General features: G+C 46.8%; 2 protein-coding genes across 3 annotated transcripts; both read right to left on the reverse strand.

Moving 5' to 3' along the window:
- Positions 1–3,036: 3,036 nt before the first annotated feature.
- im:7138535 (uncharacterized protein LOC797998 homolog) lies at positions 3,037–6,320 on the reverse strand. Of its 2 annotated transcripts, none has more exons than XM_064352493.1 (6): positions 6,069–6,320; positions 5,300–5,424; positions 4,559–4,663; positions 4,200–4,462; positions 3,568–3,648; positions 3,037–3,294 (listed from the first exon to the last, which is right to left on the reverse strand). In XM_064352493.1, exons 1-6 carry the CDS (start codon positions 6,110–6,112, stop codon positions 3,112–3,114), a joined length of 801 nt encoding a protein of 266 aa, XP_064208563.1. In that variant the 5' UTR covers positions 6,113–6,320; the 3' UTR covers positions 3,037–3,111. The 2 variants fall into 2 exon arrangements, with proteins under 2 accessions (XP_064208563.1, XP_064208562.1); XM_064352492.1 differs by having other exon boundaries at positions 3,051–3,294; positions 4,559–4,678; positions 5,303–5,424; positions 6,069–6,316.
- Positions 6,321–6,951: 631 nt separating this feature from the next.
- On the reverse strand, positions 6,952–18,948 carry hnrnpul1l (heterogeneous nuclear ribonucleoprotein U-like 1 like). The gene is made up of 16 exons (XM_064352494.1): positions 18,795–18,948; positions 18,083–18,347; positions 17,353–17,628; positions 16,537–16,753; positions 16,180–16,253; positions 15,234–15,373; positions 14,730–14,829; positions 13,984–14,096; positions 13,433–13,699; positions 12,514–12,636; positions 12,016–12,144; positions 10,279–10,447; positions 8,972–9,247; positions 8,682–8,857; positions 8,417–8,593; positions 6,952–8,095 (listed from the first exon to the last, which is right to left on the reverse strand). The coding sequence occupies exons 2-16, from the start codon at positions 18,303–18,305 to the stop codon at positions 7,964–7,966; spliced, it is 2,592 nt and encodes an 863-aa protein (XP_064208564.1). The 5' UTR covers positions 18,306–18,347; positions 18,795–18,948; the 3' UTR covers positions 6,952–7,963.
- Positions 18,949–20,809: the final 1,861 nt, after the last annotated feature.

Here is a 20,809-nt window from a genome sequence, read left to right on the forward strand (position 1 = left end):
CAGCTGCTGCAGACAGGAAGGCAGACGCGACCGCAGCGCAGCGGCTCTCAGACGTAAACACCCGTCGGGGTCCTGCGCCGCGACGCGGCGGCGCTAAAAAAGTGACCGGACAGCTAAAAGCGTTCGGTTTTTTTTTTAGACGGGAGGACGGCGTTCTCCACTCCCAATGCGAGGAGCGGGAACGGCTCAGCACCCCCCCCCCCCCCCACGCTCGGGAATATTAACGACCTGCTGTTTCCATCCTCAACAGGCAGTCGCAAAAGTTTAGACGACACACACGTTACCGGTTTGCGAACACCAAACACACGGCCGCACACCCGTCTTCCTGGGACCGGCGTGGCCTCCATTGTGCGGACGCAGAACCATCAATGTGGAGAACACGGAGTACCAGAGCAGTGTGCCTCTGACCCAGTTTACCCACCGCGCTCAACCTGTCACCCAGCACAAAAACAGGCCCAGACAGCACTGCAGCGTCCCACACCTTTATTCAAACAGGCCTCCGCGGTTTCCTGTGGCTTGTCCGACAGCCACGACGCAACAAAAAGCAACAAAAATACAAAACTCAAATTCTTTATTTAATTTTTTTTTTTTTAAACTTATAAAGAGGCCTAGAGTATTTTGGTGGTTTTTAATGCCTTATGCTGAATATAGCAAAAAAAGGAAGGCTTAGATAGCCCCCGATAAAGTCTACACTTTTAGAGAAAGGGAGGGAGCGACTTGCTCAAATGATGCACTGCCAGGTTAACAAAACTTAATGAAACCCTGTTCATTAAACTACACTAAACATGTCTTCTTAAAGACAAACACACGTTAAATTTGTGTCCTTTTCTGAAAATAAAACCATGGTTTGTTGCCAGATGTTCACAATCATATTTAAGGAAGCTGCAAACCATCCTGGCCTACTAACGAATACATTTACGGACTAATTCTGTGTAAAGTACAGTATCACACAGTCCTTCCCATACATTTACAGTGGTCAGTTACAAACCAGTTCACTAAAGATTATGAAGAAAGATTTAAAGTTCTCAAGATGCTTGACCCCAACATTTCGCACAATTAAAGGGGAGAAAGCACCATATTTGGAAATTGTCATTTTAAATATATTCCAATTTTCTACATGTTCAATGTTCACCTATGACATCACATCCAGGGTCTCTACCCCTACCCTTTAGGTAACGACTACAGTGCCTGTGGTATATTTAAACTGCTTCTCCCTCCTTCTCTCCTTCCCTCTCTTTTACTCCTCATTTCCCTTCTCCTGCCGCTGAACCGCGTCTGTCTTCTCCGGACTCCTCCCTCTCCTCCCTCGTTCCCTAGCGTGCTCGCTGGCACCGGGAGACGCGTCCCTCCCTTCTTCCCCCCGCTCTTTCTTCCTGCTCTTCTTCTTCCTCTTGTTGCCCCACCGCTGGTGGCCGGCGCCGCCTCCCCTTCCTCCTCCTCCTCCATCCCTGCGACGCTCCCAGGAGGGCATGGGGGGCTCGATTTCCCCAGGCCGCCCCCCTCTGTCCGGGACGTGTCCCATTAGGACCTGCGGAGGAGAGAGAGTCGCAGCGCAGGTCAACGGCGCTGCCCAGCGGGGCCTGAAGTCACATGACACACAGCACAGCTGTCTAGCAGGGCCTGCATAAATTGCACCATGACAGGGCTCTCCTTTTATGAGTGAGTGGTGCTGAGGTGTCTGTCATGATCCGAAATGACACTACAGTCAGTTTTTGAGAGGCTGAAGAGAAGCTGTGCAAGGTGGTGTAGCACCACTGTTTGAAGAGAACCCTGCTTAGGAAACGCGCACACACACACATAAACACACACATACACATGGACACACACACACACACAAACACATAAACACAGACACACACACACACACATGCACATGCACACACACACATAAAACACACTCAAACAGACACACACACACACACACACACACACAACACACACACACACACACACAACTACAACACAGGACACAAAACACAGAACACACACACACACACAAACACAGAAACAACACACACACACACACACACACACACAAACACATAAACACACACACACACACATACACATGGACACAAACACACACACACACACACACAAACAACACACACACACGTACATACACACCACACACACACACACCACATACACACGACACACACACACACACACACACACACCACACCACACCACACACACGCACTTACACACGTGCCACACCACACACACACACCCACACACACACACACAGACACAGCACACACACACATCACCTCGACACACGCACTTGTGGACGGAGTGCCAGGCCCTGCGCTTTGTACAGCGGAGGATGCGCGACTGGCCCTCCCTGCGCCAGCAGGATGGAGAAGACAGAGAGTCGGGCCTGTGGGCACAGGATGTGCAACGAGGCCGGTACCGCACCACTGCGCTCCTGTACAGCGCACAGAACTGTGTTAATCAAACAGAACTGCGCTCCTGTACAGCACACAGAACTGTGTTAATCAAACAGAACTGCGCTCCTGTACAGCACACAGAACTGTGTTAATCAAACAGAACTGCGCTCCTGTACAGCGCACAGAACTGTGTTAATCAAACAGAACTGCGCTCCTGTACAGCGCACAGAACTGTGTTAATCAAACAGAACTGCGCTCCTGTACAGCACACAGAACTGTGTTAATCAAACAGAACTGCGCTCCTGTACAGCGCACAGAATGCACCCGGGGCACTGTTAATCATTGGCCACCAACTCAATTACAAATCGGACAGTCAGCGCTATGACTTGAATTTTGAGTTGAATGAGTTGATTTAATTGCCATAATGTTTGCCGCAAAAAACAAAAAATAAGTCAATCTTACCAAGTACCTTAGCCTTAGAAATTTAATTTCTATTACTTCTATTCTATTACAAATTAGTACCTAATTTGTTTTAAAACAATTTCACTTGACAAGGTAAAAGTAACTTAAAACAAGCTAATAGTTTCGTCTCAAGAGAAAAAATAAGATTTTAAGTCTCATTACAAGACAAAAACGCTTAAGACACTTTCTTTTTTTACAGGTTTCTATGATTATTTTATGACAATTTAACTGAATTTCAGTTAATTTCCAGAACTGACTAAATTTGACGGGACTCCAAGAGGCAGAAAGTCTGGCAGCAGGGTAGAGATAATAGGACATGTACCGGGCCCTTTTCACCCCAGGTGAACGACTGCAGGGTGACCTGGAAGCGTTTGGTCATCATGTTTCGACGGCACTCGTAGTCCTGAGCGAGGGCCAGGTCGATCTGGTGGAGGCGCCGCTGAGAGAGGGGGGGCGAGGGAGGGAAGCAGAAGCATCCTTAAAAATAAAAATGGCTGCTACACCAATGCACATTCTGCACAAATGAGAAATGATGCCAGTTTAGAGAGATCCCCTTAACTACAAGCCTCAGCTCCAGTAAGTACCACCAGCAGTGAACTCACATTTGAATTTAGAGAGATCCCCTTAACTGCAAGCCTCAGCTGCAGCAAGTACTGGCAGTAGTGAACTCTCCTTTTGACAGAAATAGAGAATACCCTCCCATGTTCCATACCCACTGCTCAGAATTCAGGGTCGTCTTCAGGAGCGGCTCGGGCACAGTGCCTCCTGGCAGCGCAGCGACACGCGACTCCACCTGGCGCAACGCACAAACGGCACTCAATTACCACAGCGCCCTCTAGTGGCGGCTCACAGCATGTCAGCCATATTGCAACGGTTTCCATTTCCCAGTCACTTCTTCTTTTTGTGTATAAATAAAGGCACGTGTGTGTGCGTCCGTGCATGCATGTGTGGGTGTGTGTCTGTCCGACCGTGAATGCATGTGTGGGTGTATGTATTTGCGTGCATGCATGTGCGGACTCAGATTCACTTTATTTACCATTTAACACAAGGTAAGTGGAATTTGTTTTCCCGCATATCCCTCCTAGATACACATACATACACGGCCCTATATTTATAGTCCCCTCCTACATACAAGCATGCAAGATCTCATCAGAGAGGGCAGAGTGCAGGGTCAGCCACAGTGCAGCACCCCTGGAGCAGTTAGGGGGTTCAGCGCCTTGCTCAGGGGCACTTTGGCAGTGTTGGTGGGCACTGGGTGGTGTTAGCGCGTGTCTGTGTGGGCATATGCAAGCATGCGTTTGAGAGCCTGTGTCTCTGCACGTTCACAGGAACCGTTATTCTCACCTCAGCGTACACATCACTCAGCCGAGTGGAAGGTTCCAGACCCAGGGACCGAAAGAGCCGGTCGGACTCCTCTTTCACTTCCTGTTCTTTCTCTCTACTCCACACCCCTCCGTCTCCTTCTCCCCCTTCTTCCTCCAACTCCAGCCCCACGTCTTCTCCCTCTCTCCGTTCCTTCTCGGTGCCGTCGTCGCAGGCTGCGTCCTCCGGGTGGTGCTCTTTGCGCTGTAGTATCCTCGCAGCCTGCAGTTCCGTCACCAGGAACTCTGCGAACGCGACGTGGCAGCGGAATCAACAAGAGACGCCATCAGCCCTCATCCACACCCTTCAGCCTCCCAACCAGAGAGATACCCCACTCTCACCAGCAGCTGTGTTAAGTAGTGCAGGGGATAGTGTCTCCGTTGCCAGGGCAGCGTAGGGACAGTGCAGATCTCTAAGTAGCGTCCTCAGCTCCCCCACCAGAACAGCACTCGCTGTGCGACCTGGAAAAATGGGAACATACACTTCTAGCAAACATTCTCGGCCTAGAGCCACCAGTTAACTCGCTCTGCTTTGTATTCATAGCATGAAAAGGTTCTGTCCCTTTCTCTCTGAAACATTGCAGTTTGTTGCATCGTATGAAAATTCAGTAAGGGTGTGAAGAAGAATCCTATCTGTGTCAAGAAGAATCCTATCCCCACCCCACCCCTTCCCTTACAAGGTATTCTCACATTTCATCCTACCTATCGAGTTGTCCTACCAAGAAGTATTGTGCATGAAGTTGTTGTTGTAACAATTAATGAAAATAAAAATCTAATCAGCTTGAAAGTATTTGGCGACAAAAGTAGCACAGTTTTCTTGGGGTAGTAATTTACCGATATGGTAGCAAAAAACGACAGACATGACCACTTGAACTACCGGTCAGTAATTTCAAGGTAGTAAAAATCGTCAGAACACCGACACTCATTACTATTAACATGCAGATCCTCTACAAAAGATCACAGGAACTGAGTTGTTTGCTCAGTCTGTAGAATGCTTCGATTTGTATACACCGCTTCTGTATTTTAAAAGTCTTTACAAGAGCAAGGGGAAGTATGATGGCAGCTAGAGTTGTGGGGTACTGTCACCTTGTTTGTCGCCACCCTGTACCTCTGGACAGGTTGACCTTAGCTCAGAGACCAGCCAGGACAGAACTCGGCATGGAAGCTCTTCGCAACTACATTGCCTCAAACAAGCGTTGCCAGGGTACCTAGTAATGAAGTGAAAAACAAACAGACAAAAAATGCATATCCTGTAACGTTAAGGTCTGTAAATGGATACAGAGAAAATGTGTCTGAACACTAGCCCGCACTGCGCCAATAAATACGGGTCATATACAAGTGAACTAGTTCACACGCCACTACTTCACTATTTAACTACCGCTGTTTCAATTGCAACATTCTTTAGGTTTAAAAGGCCACTAGTGGATTGGAGGGCTGACCAGTTCAGACCGTGGTGGCACTAGTGGGTACCGTTGTGCAACTGGTAAGGTTTCTGATGTAACAAGTACCATAAAAGTGCAATTACTTCCTCAAATTGAATGACTAGTAAGGTGTACATCTTTGATATCAAAACGGTTTCGTTCAACTAGGAAGACAAAATGTCGAAAACGTGAAAAACAGGGAACTAGACGGAAACCGCAAATAGGATTTCAGGGATGTGGAATAAATTCTCATTCGGCTTGCCATATACATACATAACACATGGATTTACTGAACTAGCTAACGTCATTAATAAGATGTGGTTACCTGACACTTGGCACTGTTTAACTTAGCTAGCTAATAACCAAAATATAGCAACCTGCCGACATAGCGAGCTAGCTAACAAACTTTGCTAGCTTAAGTTGGTGCTCACCCAAGATTCTTCAGAGCAGACACCGTCTTTGAATCTCTTGCCATGAATGATACCGAACAGGCCAGCTACATAGCCAGCGATCGCCGTGAAAAACGTAGCTAACTACAAAAATAGCTAGTAACATGAGCGTGGCTTATTGTGCTCAAGGCTGTAATTGTTGTCGACAGCAAATGACATTTCCTGCTTTAATTCCTATTTATGATGTAGTCGTTGGGCACCCAGGCATGAGCAATGGATGGCCGACAAATTGATGCCAACTGAACTATCGTTAGTGGGTTACCTCATGGGCATTCATATTTATGGTTCCCAAGTGTACGTTCTAACGTGTATTTTCTACAGCCAGTAGGTGTTCAATGGACGTAGCCTAAATGCTGTTGCATAACCATAGTGAGTTCAGGTACGTCGCTGGAGGCATTTTTGTGAAACATGACGGCTTGTTTTTGTTGCATGTTTGAGATCCCGTGTGCTTCAAATTTATCCGCACAAGGGAACACATACATTTATAAGAAATCTACCAGAACGCAGCACATTAGTACTTAAAGCTGCACTGTAGCTCGAGTCACCAATATGACGTGCTGGTCAAATGTCTTGTAATTGCAGTCTTAACTTCTGGTTGGCATTCTAAAATTCAGTGGCAAGTACCATTTATTGAAATCAAATAACCTAGCAGGCAACACACTGGTGTGTGAAATCTAGTATTTGTCATTAAGTTAAAGTGAGTTTTAATAATAAAATGTAAGTCACCAATACCGTCTTCTCATGATTTTGGATCAGTTAATGTACCCATGCTCTTTGAAAAAGCATTGAAGTCATTTATTTGTACCTTGCTACTCGCACCTAAAGTGGAACACAATTTGATTCAACAAAGAAAGACAAGACACGCTTGGAGTCATCCGAATATATTCTCAAATACAAAAGTGTCTGGATTTTGATTGAACACAGACCCACGTGCAGATACAGTTTTACAGACATGGTATAAAAAAGTTTACACAACACACAAAACCTGTTAATGACCACAAAACTTGCAAAACAATCTGGAGGGAAAAGGGAGAGAGATATATGCATCCGACTGAATTATTAACAGCTTTAAAATGGTACATTATAAAAGGAAAAGCAAAAAAAAAAAAAATGGTAAAAATGTTTGATGGCTGCAAGTGCGCCTTAATCACAAAATAAGTTGATAAGTTACACAAAAAGTACTAACTAAAATGTTAGCCTTCTCAGACTCCCATTTCAATTAACCTAAATTTTGACTATCAAATCAAAAGCAATGAAGATGCAAGATAGATTTCAAACGACCTTGGTGAAAACCTTTTATTAGTAGGTATGTTTTTTAAAATCTGCAGTTCTTCGATCTACGGTCTAACCCCTAAAATTTAACTGAAAAGGGGAAATGCTTAAAACAAAGGATCTGTCAAACAAATGCCTCCATCCCCCTTAAAACACCAAAAGAAAGTAGCTGTAAGATTTACGCGTGCGGGTCCTAGCCAAATTAATTGAACTATGAGACGCACTTCCTGTACACCACACATGTACTGCAGGAATGACCTCCTGCAATGCCACATAATGCTGGTGCCCACTAGGGGGCAGGGTTCCCGTTTTAAACAGGCTAGAATAGAAGCAAGCCGCATGTTTCCACTATTTGAATGCAGGATCTAATGTAGCTAAAATACACACCGTGGGCTAACAGGAATGGAAATGCTGTAAGCTTTTAAGGCAAAGAAAACTGAAAGCTAGACAATCTTAACAGAAGCATGTGGGAGAGTACGTGAGTGGAAGGGAGATGGAGGAGGAGAAGGGGGGGGTTGGGGGGGTGGTCACAAGACGAAGGGAGAGCCGAGTCGTCGCTTGAATGTGATGCGTTCTTGTCCGCCGCGCGTGGTGGCAGGGCGGGGCTACTGCGTGCCCGGGGAGCCCTGGGTGCCCTGCGTGCCCTGGCCGGAGTAGTTGCCGTAGTTCCCGTACTGGCCGTAGTACTGGTTCCACTGGCTCTGGTTCTGGTAATACTGCTGCCACTGCTGTGCGTACTGCAGACAGAAGCAGGGGTCAGCTGGGAGTCTGAGCGGAACTCTGTACACACGATTAATAACCCTTTGAAGAGTAGGTCTTTTTTTTTTGGAACGCTTTTTCAAAATTCTGTCAGTGTTCTAGAAGTCCAGTAGTGATCGTTACATCATCATTAATTAGAATGTTCAGTTAAGAACATTCTAGCCACTATATGACCGAAAGTATCTGGACACCCCTTGGTCTGGGGCTGTTTATCGTAGTTGGAATGAGATGCTGGATGTCAGGTGTCCACATGCTCTGGTCCATAAAGGGTTAAAAGGTGGGGGAGTGCGAGAGCTCACCTGCTGGTACTGCTGGTTGTAGTTCTGCTGCTGGCTGTATGTCTGCCCAGTGGCAGCTGGGGTTTGGCTGTAGCTCTGGCTGTACCCCGGGTATTGCCCATAGCTGGCGTAGTTGTAACCCTGGTTGTAGTTGCCCTGGTTGTAGCCTTGACTGTAGCCCTGGCTGTAGGTCTGGGGCTACAAAAAGGGACAGTGAGTAATAAGCTAATGCATCGGGGAAGGCTGATATTAGCCACTCAGTGAAGCACATTGTCAGCATGCTAACCTGCGCCTGGCTGTAGCCTCCGCCCCCACTGCCTCCCTTGCTGTACGCGACCTGGCGGTTGTGGTTGTAGCCCCCGCCGGACTGCTGGTTGCGGTTGTACCCGCCGCGCCCCCCCGAGCCGCCTTCCCGGTGGTTGCCCCCCCAGCGATTCTGGTTGTACCCGCCGCGGTTATACCCTGGAGGGAGAGAGAGAGAGAGCGAGCGAGAGAGAGAGAGAACACCGTTCGTTAGCACCGCGGAAACGAGCGCAAGGCGGTACCCACTGACGCCCAACCAAAAGCAGCTCTCACCCCCTCGGAAGCCGCCGCCCCCTCCGCCGCCGCGGTTCTGGTAGCCGCCCCGGCCGCCCTGGGGGCCGCCGCGGTTGTCGTAGCGCTGGTAGCCGCCGCCGCCGCCGCGGCCCCGGAAGCCGCCGGGCCGGTTGTCGAAGCGCTTGTCGGGAGGCGGGCCGGCCTTGCGGCCCTCCTCGTTGTACTGCTTGACCAGCTTGTCGGCCTCCTCGCGCTCCAGCTCCACGAAGCTCACGTCGTCCAGAAAGTCGCCGGCCTCCGGGAGCACAAAGTTGGCTAACGGGGCAGCGGGACGCGGGACGCAACGAGGACCAGCACGGCCGCCGGGAGACAGAGAGGAACACAGTTACCCTCGGACAGGGGTGACCGAAAAAAACAACAACAAAGAAAAGAACGAACGAAAGAAAGAAAGAAAGGGAAGGGCGATGTTGAGGACAGATATACAGAGCATGACTGTGTGGGGGCTTAGCGGGATCTGGAGCAAATGCTGCCTCTAGGGGAAGATTTGCTCCAGTGTAGGAAAAACAGAAAATAAAAATCGGCAGAGGGAGTAGAGGTGTGAGTAAGGGTGGAGGGGGGCAGAGCGGAGGAAAAAAGAAAAGACTTCACTGCAAATCAAGTATTCTCACTCACATCCACCTGTGAGAACGACCGGTGTTTTTCTCCAAATGGAAATCCAAATCAAAACTGTATGAGGCACTATAGTTTGGGAAAGTGACCGGAACATTCCATAGTCAGCTTACAGAATACTAATTTATGAAGGATAAACTATTGTTAGTAGACAAGTGGCAGTCAAATCAAACATGGACAGAAACCAGAATAATAAACCATCCTTGCTGCCAGCGATTACTCATGAAATAAAACCATGTGACTTAAATCCAAAGGTTAGGTAGGTTAGGCTACATCGAGGCGGGGAATTAGCAGGGTGTTGACGTAGATGAGCATGTGCTCAGTCAAAGTACCCTGTATAAATAAAGGTTTAATTTTAAATTTAATTTTAAAAATCCTCAGTTTGCAGTGGTAAAGGAGGAAGCAGTAGGGGGGGGATATGAGATACAAATAACAGATGAAAATAAACTCAAAATGGAGGCAAGAGGGAAAAAAAGGGGGACGGGTCTAAAAAGACTAAACTTTTAGGGGTGGGGGAGAAGGGTGGGGGAGGGGGGGTCTTCCAAGTTCGATTAAAAAAATAACTTTTAAAAACAACAAAAGACGAAACAAAAACATACATAGTAAAAAAAAAAAAAGCAGATCTTGTTTGTAGTTTTTTTTTTTTGGGGAGGGTTCGTTTTCCATGGAATTCCTACCTTTCATTTCTAACACAGCATGATCGGGCACATCCTTCCCTTCCTCATCAGTTCGCTTTAACGTTCGCTCTTTTAAGTCCTCGTCCGCGGGACAAATTACAATAGCCTTGCGTTGAAAACCTTCAAAAGGACGCATTTTTCGTCTCTGGGCTGATCCATATACATTTGTCTAGCAATGGTGACAAGAAAGAAGTAGAAGCCGTTCATTATTGTTTGCTTGTTTTTTTGCTTTTTGTTTACGGCTTTGCGCTCCGTAGGAGGGGAAATTGGAATCCTGCAATGATGAAAGTGAGAGAGTTTTTTTCTTGGTTGTCATTGGTCTATATTTACTGGAACTAACCAAATGGTTGTCTCTCACAACCTCACAGAACCTACCGTGGCGGGGCTGGGCGGCAGCGTCTCCCTCACCGGTGTCCTTTTACTGGGGAGAAGATTTCACGTCAGGGGACCCCAAGAAACCGCTAACAGTCGAGAGCTGCCTATTCCTGCTCTGCTCCCGTTTCTTACGAATCTTACGCCAAGGCATTCGAGTGCGCCCTTAAAAAAGGACACGGGATCTCTTACGATTCATAATCATTCATCGTGCGCACGGCCATGCACCGACTCTATTAAAACGGCTCAAGGAATCGTTTCCGCTAACATGCAACGTACGGTTAAACCTTTGCACGTCAAAGGCGAAAAAGCGTTCACCCTGCCCCTCCCACTCCCCTGAGCATTCGCCAACCGGGGGTACAGTTCGTATGCCTTTCTCTGAACACGCACGAGTCATGCTCACTAGTGTAGCCCTGCTTATCCACAGATGATTTGTGTAAGTCTACAGAGATGCACCATAGCAACCTCCCTCAAACCCAATACATCACGGCTACCAAAACAAACTGGCAAATACTAGTCGCTATCTTATCTTAAAAGATGAAGTACACTATCTTCGCTTAAATGTGCATAAATTTAAAATAAAGTAAAGTCCTGACAGGGTCCCCTTACTTACCAGTACCTACCTGCTCTTCAAACGCACATCTGTACTGCCGACATTGACAAACATTGACTACCTACCTGGGGATACTCACAGTTTCCAAGGCAACCCATGGGATTGTCCTTGAGACCGTACCTACCTTAAGAAATTTGAAGAGCAAGGCTCTGGAAAGTCAAAACTTTCGTTAGTTCTTCCACTTACCTTGGATGTGTTATTATCACAAAATAAAACATTCAAAAGTTCCATATGCTACATGGATAAGTACTGTTACCGTTTTTATATCAAAAAAACTATGTCAATGTCACTTTATTTTTACGATTAACATAGCAACAAAGGTGTTTTTCTTACTCACCAGGCAGTGTTTACTTGTTTTTCAACATCTTACTATTCACATGGACTATTTGTACAATGTACAAAGAGCTCTTTCAACAAGACATACAGTAAAGAAATCAAAAGATATTCAAGAATGAGAACAGGTATGACTTTTGTGCATATTCCTCTGTCACTTGAACAAAACAGAATTAATGGTTTATCCTTTCAATACATGACAGCAACAACACGTTCAGGACACAAGAACACAAGCGCAGCAAGTTCCAGGCAAGAATTAACAGGCTGATCAAGGCTACTACACTAGAGAGACAGTTTTTTCAGTGCAATGCTGGGTGTGTGTATCAGTTAACAGCTGTGGGTGGGTGGGGAGGGGGTGGGGGTTGGGGAATTGGGGGAGGGGGGTGTGTGTGTAAAGGACGGCGGGGAGGGGGCAGTACCTGGTCCAGGATGTAGTTGCGCTTCTTACGGGCGGCGATCTGGATGAGCCGGTTCAGGCACTGCGTGGCCTGCTGGATCAGGACGTCCCAGCGGCCCGCGTAGTTCCGCTGGCGGCGCAGGCCCATCACCTGGGGGGGTGGGGGGGTGAGGAGCAGTTTTTTTAAACCTTCCCGTCGGATTCACACCCACTGACCAACCGCTGGCAGTAAATTTCAGAAACTGCGGATCCCCGAGCGTTTTAGACAAGACGAGCGACTGAACAAAACGCACAACGTACGGCCTTCAGACCTATTCCCAACGCTGGGAGAAAATGGATCAGACTTCGGCAAATTCTTCTGAAAACCTGTCCATTTGCTGGGAATTGATTTCTTTTATTATTATTTATTTTTTAATCTGAAGGACTGAAGCATTTCAAACTGTGTCTGTGAGGCCGGGGTCTGGTCGGCCTGGTTTGAGCTGCCAGACTATCCCAAAGCCAGCCTCTGACCCCCCCTCACCTTCATCTTCTCCATGATGGCGTTGGTGCCCAGGATGTTGTACTTCTTCTCGGGGTTCTCCACCGCGTGCTTCATCGCCCAGGTGGTCTTCCCCGCCCCCGGCAGGCCCACCATCATCAGGATCTGCGGAGGCGGAAACAGCGTTTTTTTTCTTTCCGAATACCAAAAAAAAAAAAAACGGAAGGCAAGAAACGGAACAATGAAACGAAAACGATGTGTTGCACGGCAACTAAAACGCACAAACGAAAATCCTCACATGGTCACATCGCTTTTAGGTATTCATGCCTCAAACTCTTTCTTCGATAACCTTTTTTTTTTTTTTTTTGCTTTAAAACTCAATTTTAGTGTCACAGACTGGGAGACTTCAGTTCCTTTCATTGAACCAGTTGCATACAACAGAAAAAGGAAACCAGGAAAATATTGCCCCGTGGCTGTTCATGTGTTAAATGTGTCTTTGTGAATAAATGTACGATTAAACAGTTTACTGGTGCAGAAGAGCAACCTTGGGAGACAGGACTTGGTGAGGGTGTGAGGTGAAACTAGATTTGGAGACACACTAATATCCAAGGCCTGTGTCTCCAAAGGTAGTAGAATTAATCAACAAGCACGGAATCGTCCAGACCCACGGCGCAACTCACTTCCGCAGACACATTTTAGCTGGCACTACCTGCGTGTGCGTCCTACTAAACGTCCCTCAAAGGTCGTCCGTGAGTGAGTGACCACGATTTGCCATGCATAGCCCACAAAAAAAAAAAAACAGCGAGCAGTCCAATTTGTTATGGGATGACAATCAACCGAGACTGAAAACTGAAATTGCATGTGTATTAACCAATGCCAAGCTGTAGAGGTGGCAAACCTCTTCTTTGCCAATCTCGCTCAGGTGGCGCGGGACTTGCCCGTCGCCCACCAAGCCGCTCACCTCGCAGTCGGCCTTGGTGGCGGGTCCCACGGTGCCCCGGGCCCTGTCCTCCAGCAGGACGTCCTGGATGAAGGCGTAGCCCTCGGGCAGGGGGAAGAAGGGCTCCTCCTTCTGGCCGAAGTTGAACTCGATGGCGCAGTTCTTGACCAGCACGTGGGGGAAGAGCGGCCGGCCGGCCAGCTCCTCGCGGTTCACGCTGTAGCACGGGCCCAGCCACTTGCCGTTCTTGGAGAAGGCCATCTGCACCTCCTCCTCGCCCTCGAAGTCCTGCGGGGGAAAAGGACCGTGGAGAGACGCGTTTGAGCCGAATCCTGAGGGCGAGGGGGGGGGGTGGGGGGCACCGGGCGGCAGGCTGGGGAAACAGGGCTCTACAGTGCTCCTATTTTAGGAGCATTTGTTCCTGCTAAATTGATGTGTGCTAACTGGAAAAAATTTAGGAGCACAACATCTAATTGGGATACATCAGCGCGCTCCTGCATTTTTTAAATTAGCAGCACACGTGCTCCTTGGAAAAAAAGGTTAGCGCAGAGCCCAGGGAAAGCGGCCCTTACTATGTAACAGCCGAGGACGTCGTTCTCGCCAAACTTCTCCCCGTAGTCCTCAAATTTGCAGTCGGAGGATTTCTTTCCCGTTCCTCCGTAGCCATAGGAGAAGCGCTCCTCGCCTGGGAAAGGAGCAGGCGTTACTGCTAGTCACTCATCACAACAAATGCATTTCAGAGAATATCTGACATGTTCCTTAATGACCCATTCTGTTTGATGTGTACTGTCCTAAAAGGCACGGATCACCTCAATCCTTTATCAGAATGGTTTACATATAAACACTGTACTACGCTTGGCAAGCCCACAAGAGCAGATGGTTGTACTTCCTAACAGTATTAGCACTGGCCAACCACTGAGCCTTAATGCTTATTCAATTTGAATAAACTGCAGATCAGCAACTCCACTGAAAATTGAGTTAGCCATAATGCGGTATGTACGCTTCTGCAAATATGCATGAGCGATATACGTGTAGATAATATGTAAAGAAACTGTTATTGGCTGGAGATCATTGCATTTGTGCAAACTGCCATTCAGAACTAGAGATCGGAGCAACCAATTACAATGCCAGTGACAATTCAATTTACTATCCTGTATGGAAAATTAATTCACACAACAGTCTTTCGCCGTTGAGAATGTTAAAAATCCAACATCACACTGAAGAGTACAGAAGCTGGCAGAGTACATTGTGACAGCAGCTCAGGGTACGGTACGCTTATGAGACCTTTCTCTTCCATTGTGTGTGAGTTCAGTCTTACCCAGCTGTGTGCTGCAGGAGTCCAGGGACCAGCCCACTCTCACCACATGGGGGTCGGGCTCACTGGTGGGCAAGTGCTTCACTGAGATCTCTTCATTAATCTGGGGGGGGGGGTAACGATACTTTCACATCACTGTAGAAACAAACACTGAAAACCACTGATCACATTGAAACTGTTCAGGCAGCAGAATGCCTGCCTGCCATTTTGATTGGTAGATCACCCAATGACTTTGGTGGTGTAGTGCCAAAGCCATGCATCCCCAAAACACTGAAACATCAAGAATGCCAAATTCTGCTCTCGGTGTGCGAGCACAGCATGAGGATTTATATTCACTTAAGAGTTTTGAACCAGGTTTATTCCTAGGTGAAGTGTGACCTGCTGATAGAAGTCCCATGCACCAAGATGAGTTTTCAACCAGTAAAAAGGCTTCATCACACAGATGCTTTAAGAGGTTCACACAGCAGACGGCCTGTAAGGAGCGAGAGCGCCGTCCTGCTGGAATACCTTGATCTCGTAGCAGACGCGGCCCTTTCTGACGCCGTAGGACGCGCGGGCGCCGGACCACAGGAACGCGAAGCCCTCGATGGTGAGCGGGTAGCCGCTGTACCGGTCACGGGACACCTTGAAGTGCAGGTCGCAGTTATCTGTGGAGACGAGCACACGCTATTATACGCTCACTGATAAGCTAATCGCGACTACGATTATACAGCACCTTTTACCATCCAGAATAACTTTACAGTGAAGGGGAGAGTTCGGAATTCATGTGCAGCCAATGCCAGCCTTGTGTTGTGCCATTATGTGTCAGAGTTCTCACCAGACAACCCACCGTATGTCTGATACTATATGGGTGAGGGAGATACTCAGGTAATGGATTTAAATCCTCTATACGTTAACTCAATGGGCCCAGACCAGCCAGGATGAGGGACACTTAAGACTATTTACCAAATAGATGCACCAAGGTATAGACTAGATGAAACACTACCTATTCTTCAAATAGTAAGCAATCAACAACAGTTGATTGTCTTCACACAGGAAGTCCTTGGTCCTAAAGTTGCAACCTCCTCCTCATTGGCTCAGGGGGGTTAAAACCTGGTTCCCATAGCTCAGTAAAATTCAGCATAAAGAACAAGTGGGAGAGGGGCAGGGGGTAGCTCTGGACTGTGTCTGTTCAACAGGCACAACACACCTGTCAGTTTCTAAGCAGTCCGAATGGGGAACAGTTACCTACCGTACAGTGATCAGTGATATTATCTGCAGCCCCCGCAGTAAGAATCCTGCAAACCCCTAAGCCCCTCTTTTGGCTGGAGGGCAGCCATTTTGGTTTAATTTGCTCATGCAAATATGCTCTCCCTTTTTCTCACACACTCACACATCCATATAAAAAGAAGCATGCTGCCATACACACACACACACACTCTCCCACTCACACACACACACACACTTCACTCACATGTGTCAATGGCCACCAGCGTGTCATCGAAGTCCTCCTCTTCCTCCTCGGCAGGCGGCTGAGGCGAGCGAGACCTGCGAAAGACGGCGCGGGGCGCACGTAGCATGAGCCGCGGGCAAAATGGTGGCTCTAGCGCTATTATCTCTGCAGAGTCGCTTATCTCAGAGTCACTCACAGGGCTTATCAATTTATACAGACGGATACTGCACCTTGCTCGGAGGTACAGCAGCCAGCTGTGTCACACCCAGGATGCAAGCTGGCAAGCTCAAGTCACCAAAGCGGTTCCTTATCAATTACACTACAGCGGTGCCCGACATGGGGAAAACAACAAGCCAATAAATTCAAGAGAAGGCGTACCTCTTGTCCTCACGGTGCTCATAGTACCCATGACCCCGGCCTTCATCGTAGGGCCTCTTGCGGCCGTAATGAGCCTGTCTATCATCTTCGGTTTTAACCTGGTCCGCCTCCTGAGCCTCGGCCGCCTCCCACTCATTGGCCGGCTGTGGCTCCTCCTGCTTCTCCAGCTGCTGTGGCTCCTCCTGCTCCTCTTCCTTCTCCTCTTTTATGTCGAGCACTGCCAAATGAGAATGGCACAGGGTTATTTTTTTACATTTTTTTTAAAGGGAACTCCAACCAAAACACGCTGTATGCTGGTCGACACCTTCAGACCAATTTCTGTGACATAACACCGTCGTCCCAAACAAATTAACTTCAGAGCCCCGCTCGAAAGCATTATGTCATCCATGTAAAGCATCGTTTTCCCTCGCTATATATAATGGATTCAGGAAATTTTGTGGAGGCTGGTGCATGAAATACCCGTCATGCAAATTATACTGAAGGTAAAATGGAACATAGCAAATGATGAGGTTGTTTTATTGTTGGCAACCTGGCCATAACAGCTTAGTTGCAAAAAGACTCTTGAGATGCAAAGACAGCCCATGGTCAACATTCTTCTGTTCAGTAAATGCAGAAGCCCACCTCAAGTACCCCTGTCCAACATCAGTGAATTTACCAAGGGAAGGAGGAGGCTTTTGCTTGGTAACTCAAATAACTGCATGCAAACACATTCATTGGTATGACTTAATTGATATTCACTCGACTCAACTCCCGTATGGGAAAATAAAACTGAAACTGAAACGTAATGTTCGTCATGCTGCATTATGCTCAACTTACCCGGCTTCTCCTCCGACTCCTCGGGCGGCGTTACTTCGGGCTCTGGTGGCTCTTCCTCTGGTTCTGGCTGCGGTTCGGGCTCCGGTTCCAGCATTTCCTCGTAACTCTCCTGCTTCACCTCGGGCTTTTCCGCATCAGCAGCAGGGTACTCGCTCATCCCGTAACCCATTTCGGGGGCTTCGTCTCCGTCCAGGTCTCCTCCGTCGCCGTTCTCCTCTTCCTGCTGCTCAGGATAGTCTTCATCCTCATCCTCCTCCTCTTCGCCACCGTCTTCATCTGAAAGATTTAAATGTAAGTCACCCTTAAATGTGCAGTGGAGCGTCAGTGTCATCCCAATTCTACAGATCTAAAGCATGGGCTTTCTTGCGGAAGCTTGGCTAGCCAGTTCACGTCGATGTACAACATCCAAAGATGCGCTTTGCAGCTGCGTTCAGACTAGGTCGCTACAGCAAAGTGGTACACAATAGTGACCCAGCCACCAAAACAAAGACAAAGCACCGGCATGCTCCCTAGCTGTACAACTAAAACTATCAATGCAAGCGCAACTTACACGTCACGTTGCGTGACAGGCCACCATGCAACAACTCTAACTGTAAATCTGTCCCTGTAATCCCGCTCTAATCTCTTTCGGCATGAGGGGCATCTGCGCCACCGCGTTAATATAAAACCCAAGCCATCCTCCCCCAACATCAATAACAGTTTGCTAACGAACGGTGGCCAGTAGCCATACCTTCGTCCGCGTAATCGTCACCTTCTCCAGCTTCCTCGCCGATGCCGTACCCCTCACCAAGTGCCACCGGTGGTCCGCCTCCTTCCCCCGTGGCCTCGGCCTCGAGTGCAGCCTGCAACCTATCGACAAGATCCGCTTTCAGGCCACGGGTGTCTAGGCCTCGCCGCTGAAGTTCCTCTTTCAGCTCGTTGACCTTTAATTTCTTCACATTCACTCCACTCATGTTGTAAATTCGTGAAGAAATGTGTTTATCAAAATCCCCGCTCTGCAAAGACAAAAACAAACATTAACGAAACGTTAATAAACTCGATTATCGTTAAGTAGGTCTACAGTTAGGGTCCTGCAACGCTTCAATACCGAGTAGAAATGTCTGAAAACCAGGTCCAACTATTTTAACTACTTTCGTGGTAACCTTAGAAAAAACACAAGCCGCTAGAGTAAATTATGTAGTTGTCCATTTGGTGTAGTATCTCTTAGATTGCAGCAGATATTCAAACTGCATTTGACATGGAAATGAAAAGATAGACGGCTAATTAGCTTACATGGGCTACCGCTAGCTACCCATCCAACATCACCACATCGGGAACTGTGGATGCACTTGTTCACCACAAACGATGAGAACCACCCAAGTTTATCATTAAAACGGAGACTTATTTTTATGCATTTAATGAATTTGATATATCCGACGTATATAAAACTCTAGCTACTGTACCTGTTTCAGGAGTTTCAGCCCGCAGTTTCCCTCGCTTTGGTCGCTGTTACCAGACCTACAAAATGGAGGACACTCGCCCCTCCTTCCGTCACCACCGTTGTAATCGTCACCTTCACATCAGCCTCTGCGATTGGTTCTAAACACAGTCTATCTGATCTGTGGGCGTGCCTTCTGCCGGAAAGTTACATTTTATCGTTAAATACGAATCTGTACATTCAAAATGACTGACGGTGGTCATAGCACGGTCATTGCATTATATCCTAGTGTTTTCGCTTTTAACCGAAACAATCTAAAAGTAATATTATTGCGTTCCACGTTATCTAAACCGCTGTGGATTGTGTTTCTATGTAACATTTTTTTTAGAGATGTGAACATAGCCGCAGATAATTAGTATGAGGTTAGTACAATAAATTATAGCAAACCTGGAGTGTAGACAAGAAAACACATGCTGATACTTAGGCTACGTAAAATATTATAACTTATTGTCATTATTCACCCCCTGACCTCCTGCTGATCATGGCTGCATAAATATTTCATAGCAGATTTGCAAATTATTTGCAGTGTAAACATTTTCTGAATTCTTTTTTCAAATGTATTTCAAAGTCAATACAGTTTGTCCAGGAAATAGTTCATTATTACTTGAAACTCAAACAGTTGAATATTTGTGGTTTGAATGATTCAGTTTTGAAGCTCCTGTTCTGTTTGAAGCTTTTCTTCTCTGGCTATGCCAATAATCTGCTCTGAAACAACATGTTCATGGTGCATAATAAATATTCCTGATGCATAATAAAACATTTGTTATGCATAACAAAACTAATATTAAACCCCAGAGAGGCAGACATTTTAAAAATAGGATTCTTTGAAATGCCTTTTCATGTTGATCGAGAGTCGCACAATGAAGCAACATCAAGTATCTCTGAATAAAATCTACCAAGGTTCATAAGCAATTTACGCTACATAATATTCATGTTGGTTCACAAAAAGCTGATATCCTGTTTTATTTTCGTTTGTGCACAAATGGAACATTTTACATAGGCCTAGTAGGCCTACACCAGAAGTAATGACGGAGAATGGCGTTGGCGCTTTTTTGAAGACCTATTCTTATTTTCTGCCACTAGGTGGGGGTAACAGAAAGATAATTTCATATTAATTCCCTGAATGTAGCTACAGATAATCTATTCTAAAAAACGAAACAAATAAAAAAAAAAGCCCTGTCAGTGTGCGTGGCCTAATCTTATTTTTACTACATTTGCAATTGATGTGATAAATCAGCATGTCTCCTTTAAGTGGTGATATTCTCAGAAATTAGTGAGGCTCGCTGTTCCTAGCCCCAGATTTAGCCACTTTGCATGCTGCTTTGCGCTGAACTTTGAGTACAAAATTCTTGCACAGAGTTTGGCAGGCCATGAAATGAAAATCAGCAATGGAGATATGTAAAATAGCAACAGTCTGTATGCTAGGCAACTGAAATAATATTTATGTGAAATCAAGGTGACTGACAACTTTGAACAGCCTCCACTATTTTTGTGCATTTGCACTACAATGACACAATAGTGCCAACTGTAAAGTTCTGTGAAGGAGGAATAATGGTCTGGGGCTTTTTTATGGTTTGGGCTAGGCCCCTTAGTTCCAGTAAAGGGAAATCCTAATGCCACGCCATACAATATCCATGGCAACAGTTTAGGGAAGGCCTTTCCTGGGGAAGGAAGCAAAGGGGAACCAATTCCATATTAATGCCCATGATTTTGGAATGAGATCTTCAACAAGCACATATATGATCACATATGGGTCATGGCGTATGAATATCTTTCGGAAGAATGGTGTCCCATCCCTCCAGTAGTGTCCCAGACTCAGAGAATCTATGCCAAGGTGCACTGAATCTGTTCTGGCAGCTTGTTGTGGCACAACACCTTACTAAGACTAATAGTAAAAATACAAGCTGGAGCAATTTTTATTGCTTCATTCTAACTTTTCATGTTCATTATATTCCCCTTTTGTGGGTTTTACTTCAGCCT

Source organism: Anguilla rostrata, chromosome 9 (genome assembly GCF_018555375.3).
Source record: "Anguilla rostrata isolate EN2019 chromosome 9, ASM1855537v3, whole genome shotgun sequence".
NCBI classification, from domain to species: domain Eukaryota; kingdom Metazoa; phylum Chordata; class Actinopteri; order Anguilliformes; family Anguillidae; genus Anguilla; species Anguilla rostrata.

Bases quoted from the DNA above. Each gene is read 5' to 3' on its own strand.
- im:7138535 (XM_064352492.1), bottom strand. From the start codon at position 6,112: ATGGCAAGAGATTCAAAGACGGTGTCTGCTCTGAAGAATCTTGG. The intron at 4,679-5,302 runs GTGACAGTACCC...CCATTTTTCCAG, and splicing joins ACAGGGTGGCGACAAACAAG to GTCGCACAGCGAGTGCTGTT. The intron at 3,649-4,199 runs GTGAGAATAACG...GCGTTGCGCCAG, and splicing joins TGAGTGATGTGTACGCTGAG to GTGGAGTCGCGTGTCGCTGC.
- hnrnpul1l (XM_064352494.1), bottom strand. From the start codon at position 18,305: ATGAGTGGAGTGAATGTGAAGAAATTAAAGGTCAACGAGCTGAAAGAG. The intron at 15,374-16,179 runs GTGAGTGAAGTG...TCGTCTCCACAG, and splicing joins GCTGGTGGCCATTGACACAT to ATAACTGCGACCTGCACTTC. The intron at 8,858-8,971 runs GTGAGAGCTGCT...CTCTCCCTCCAG, and splicing joins GGGCGGCGGCTTCCGAGGGG to GGTATAACCGCGGCGGGTAC.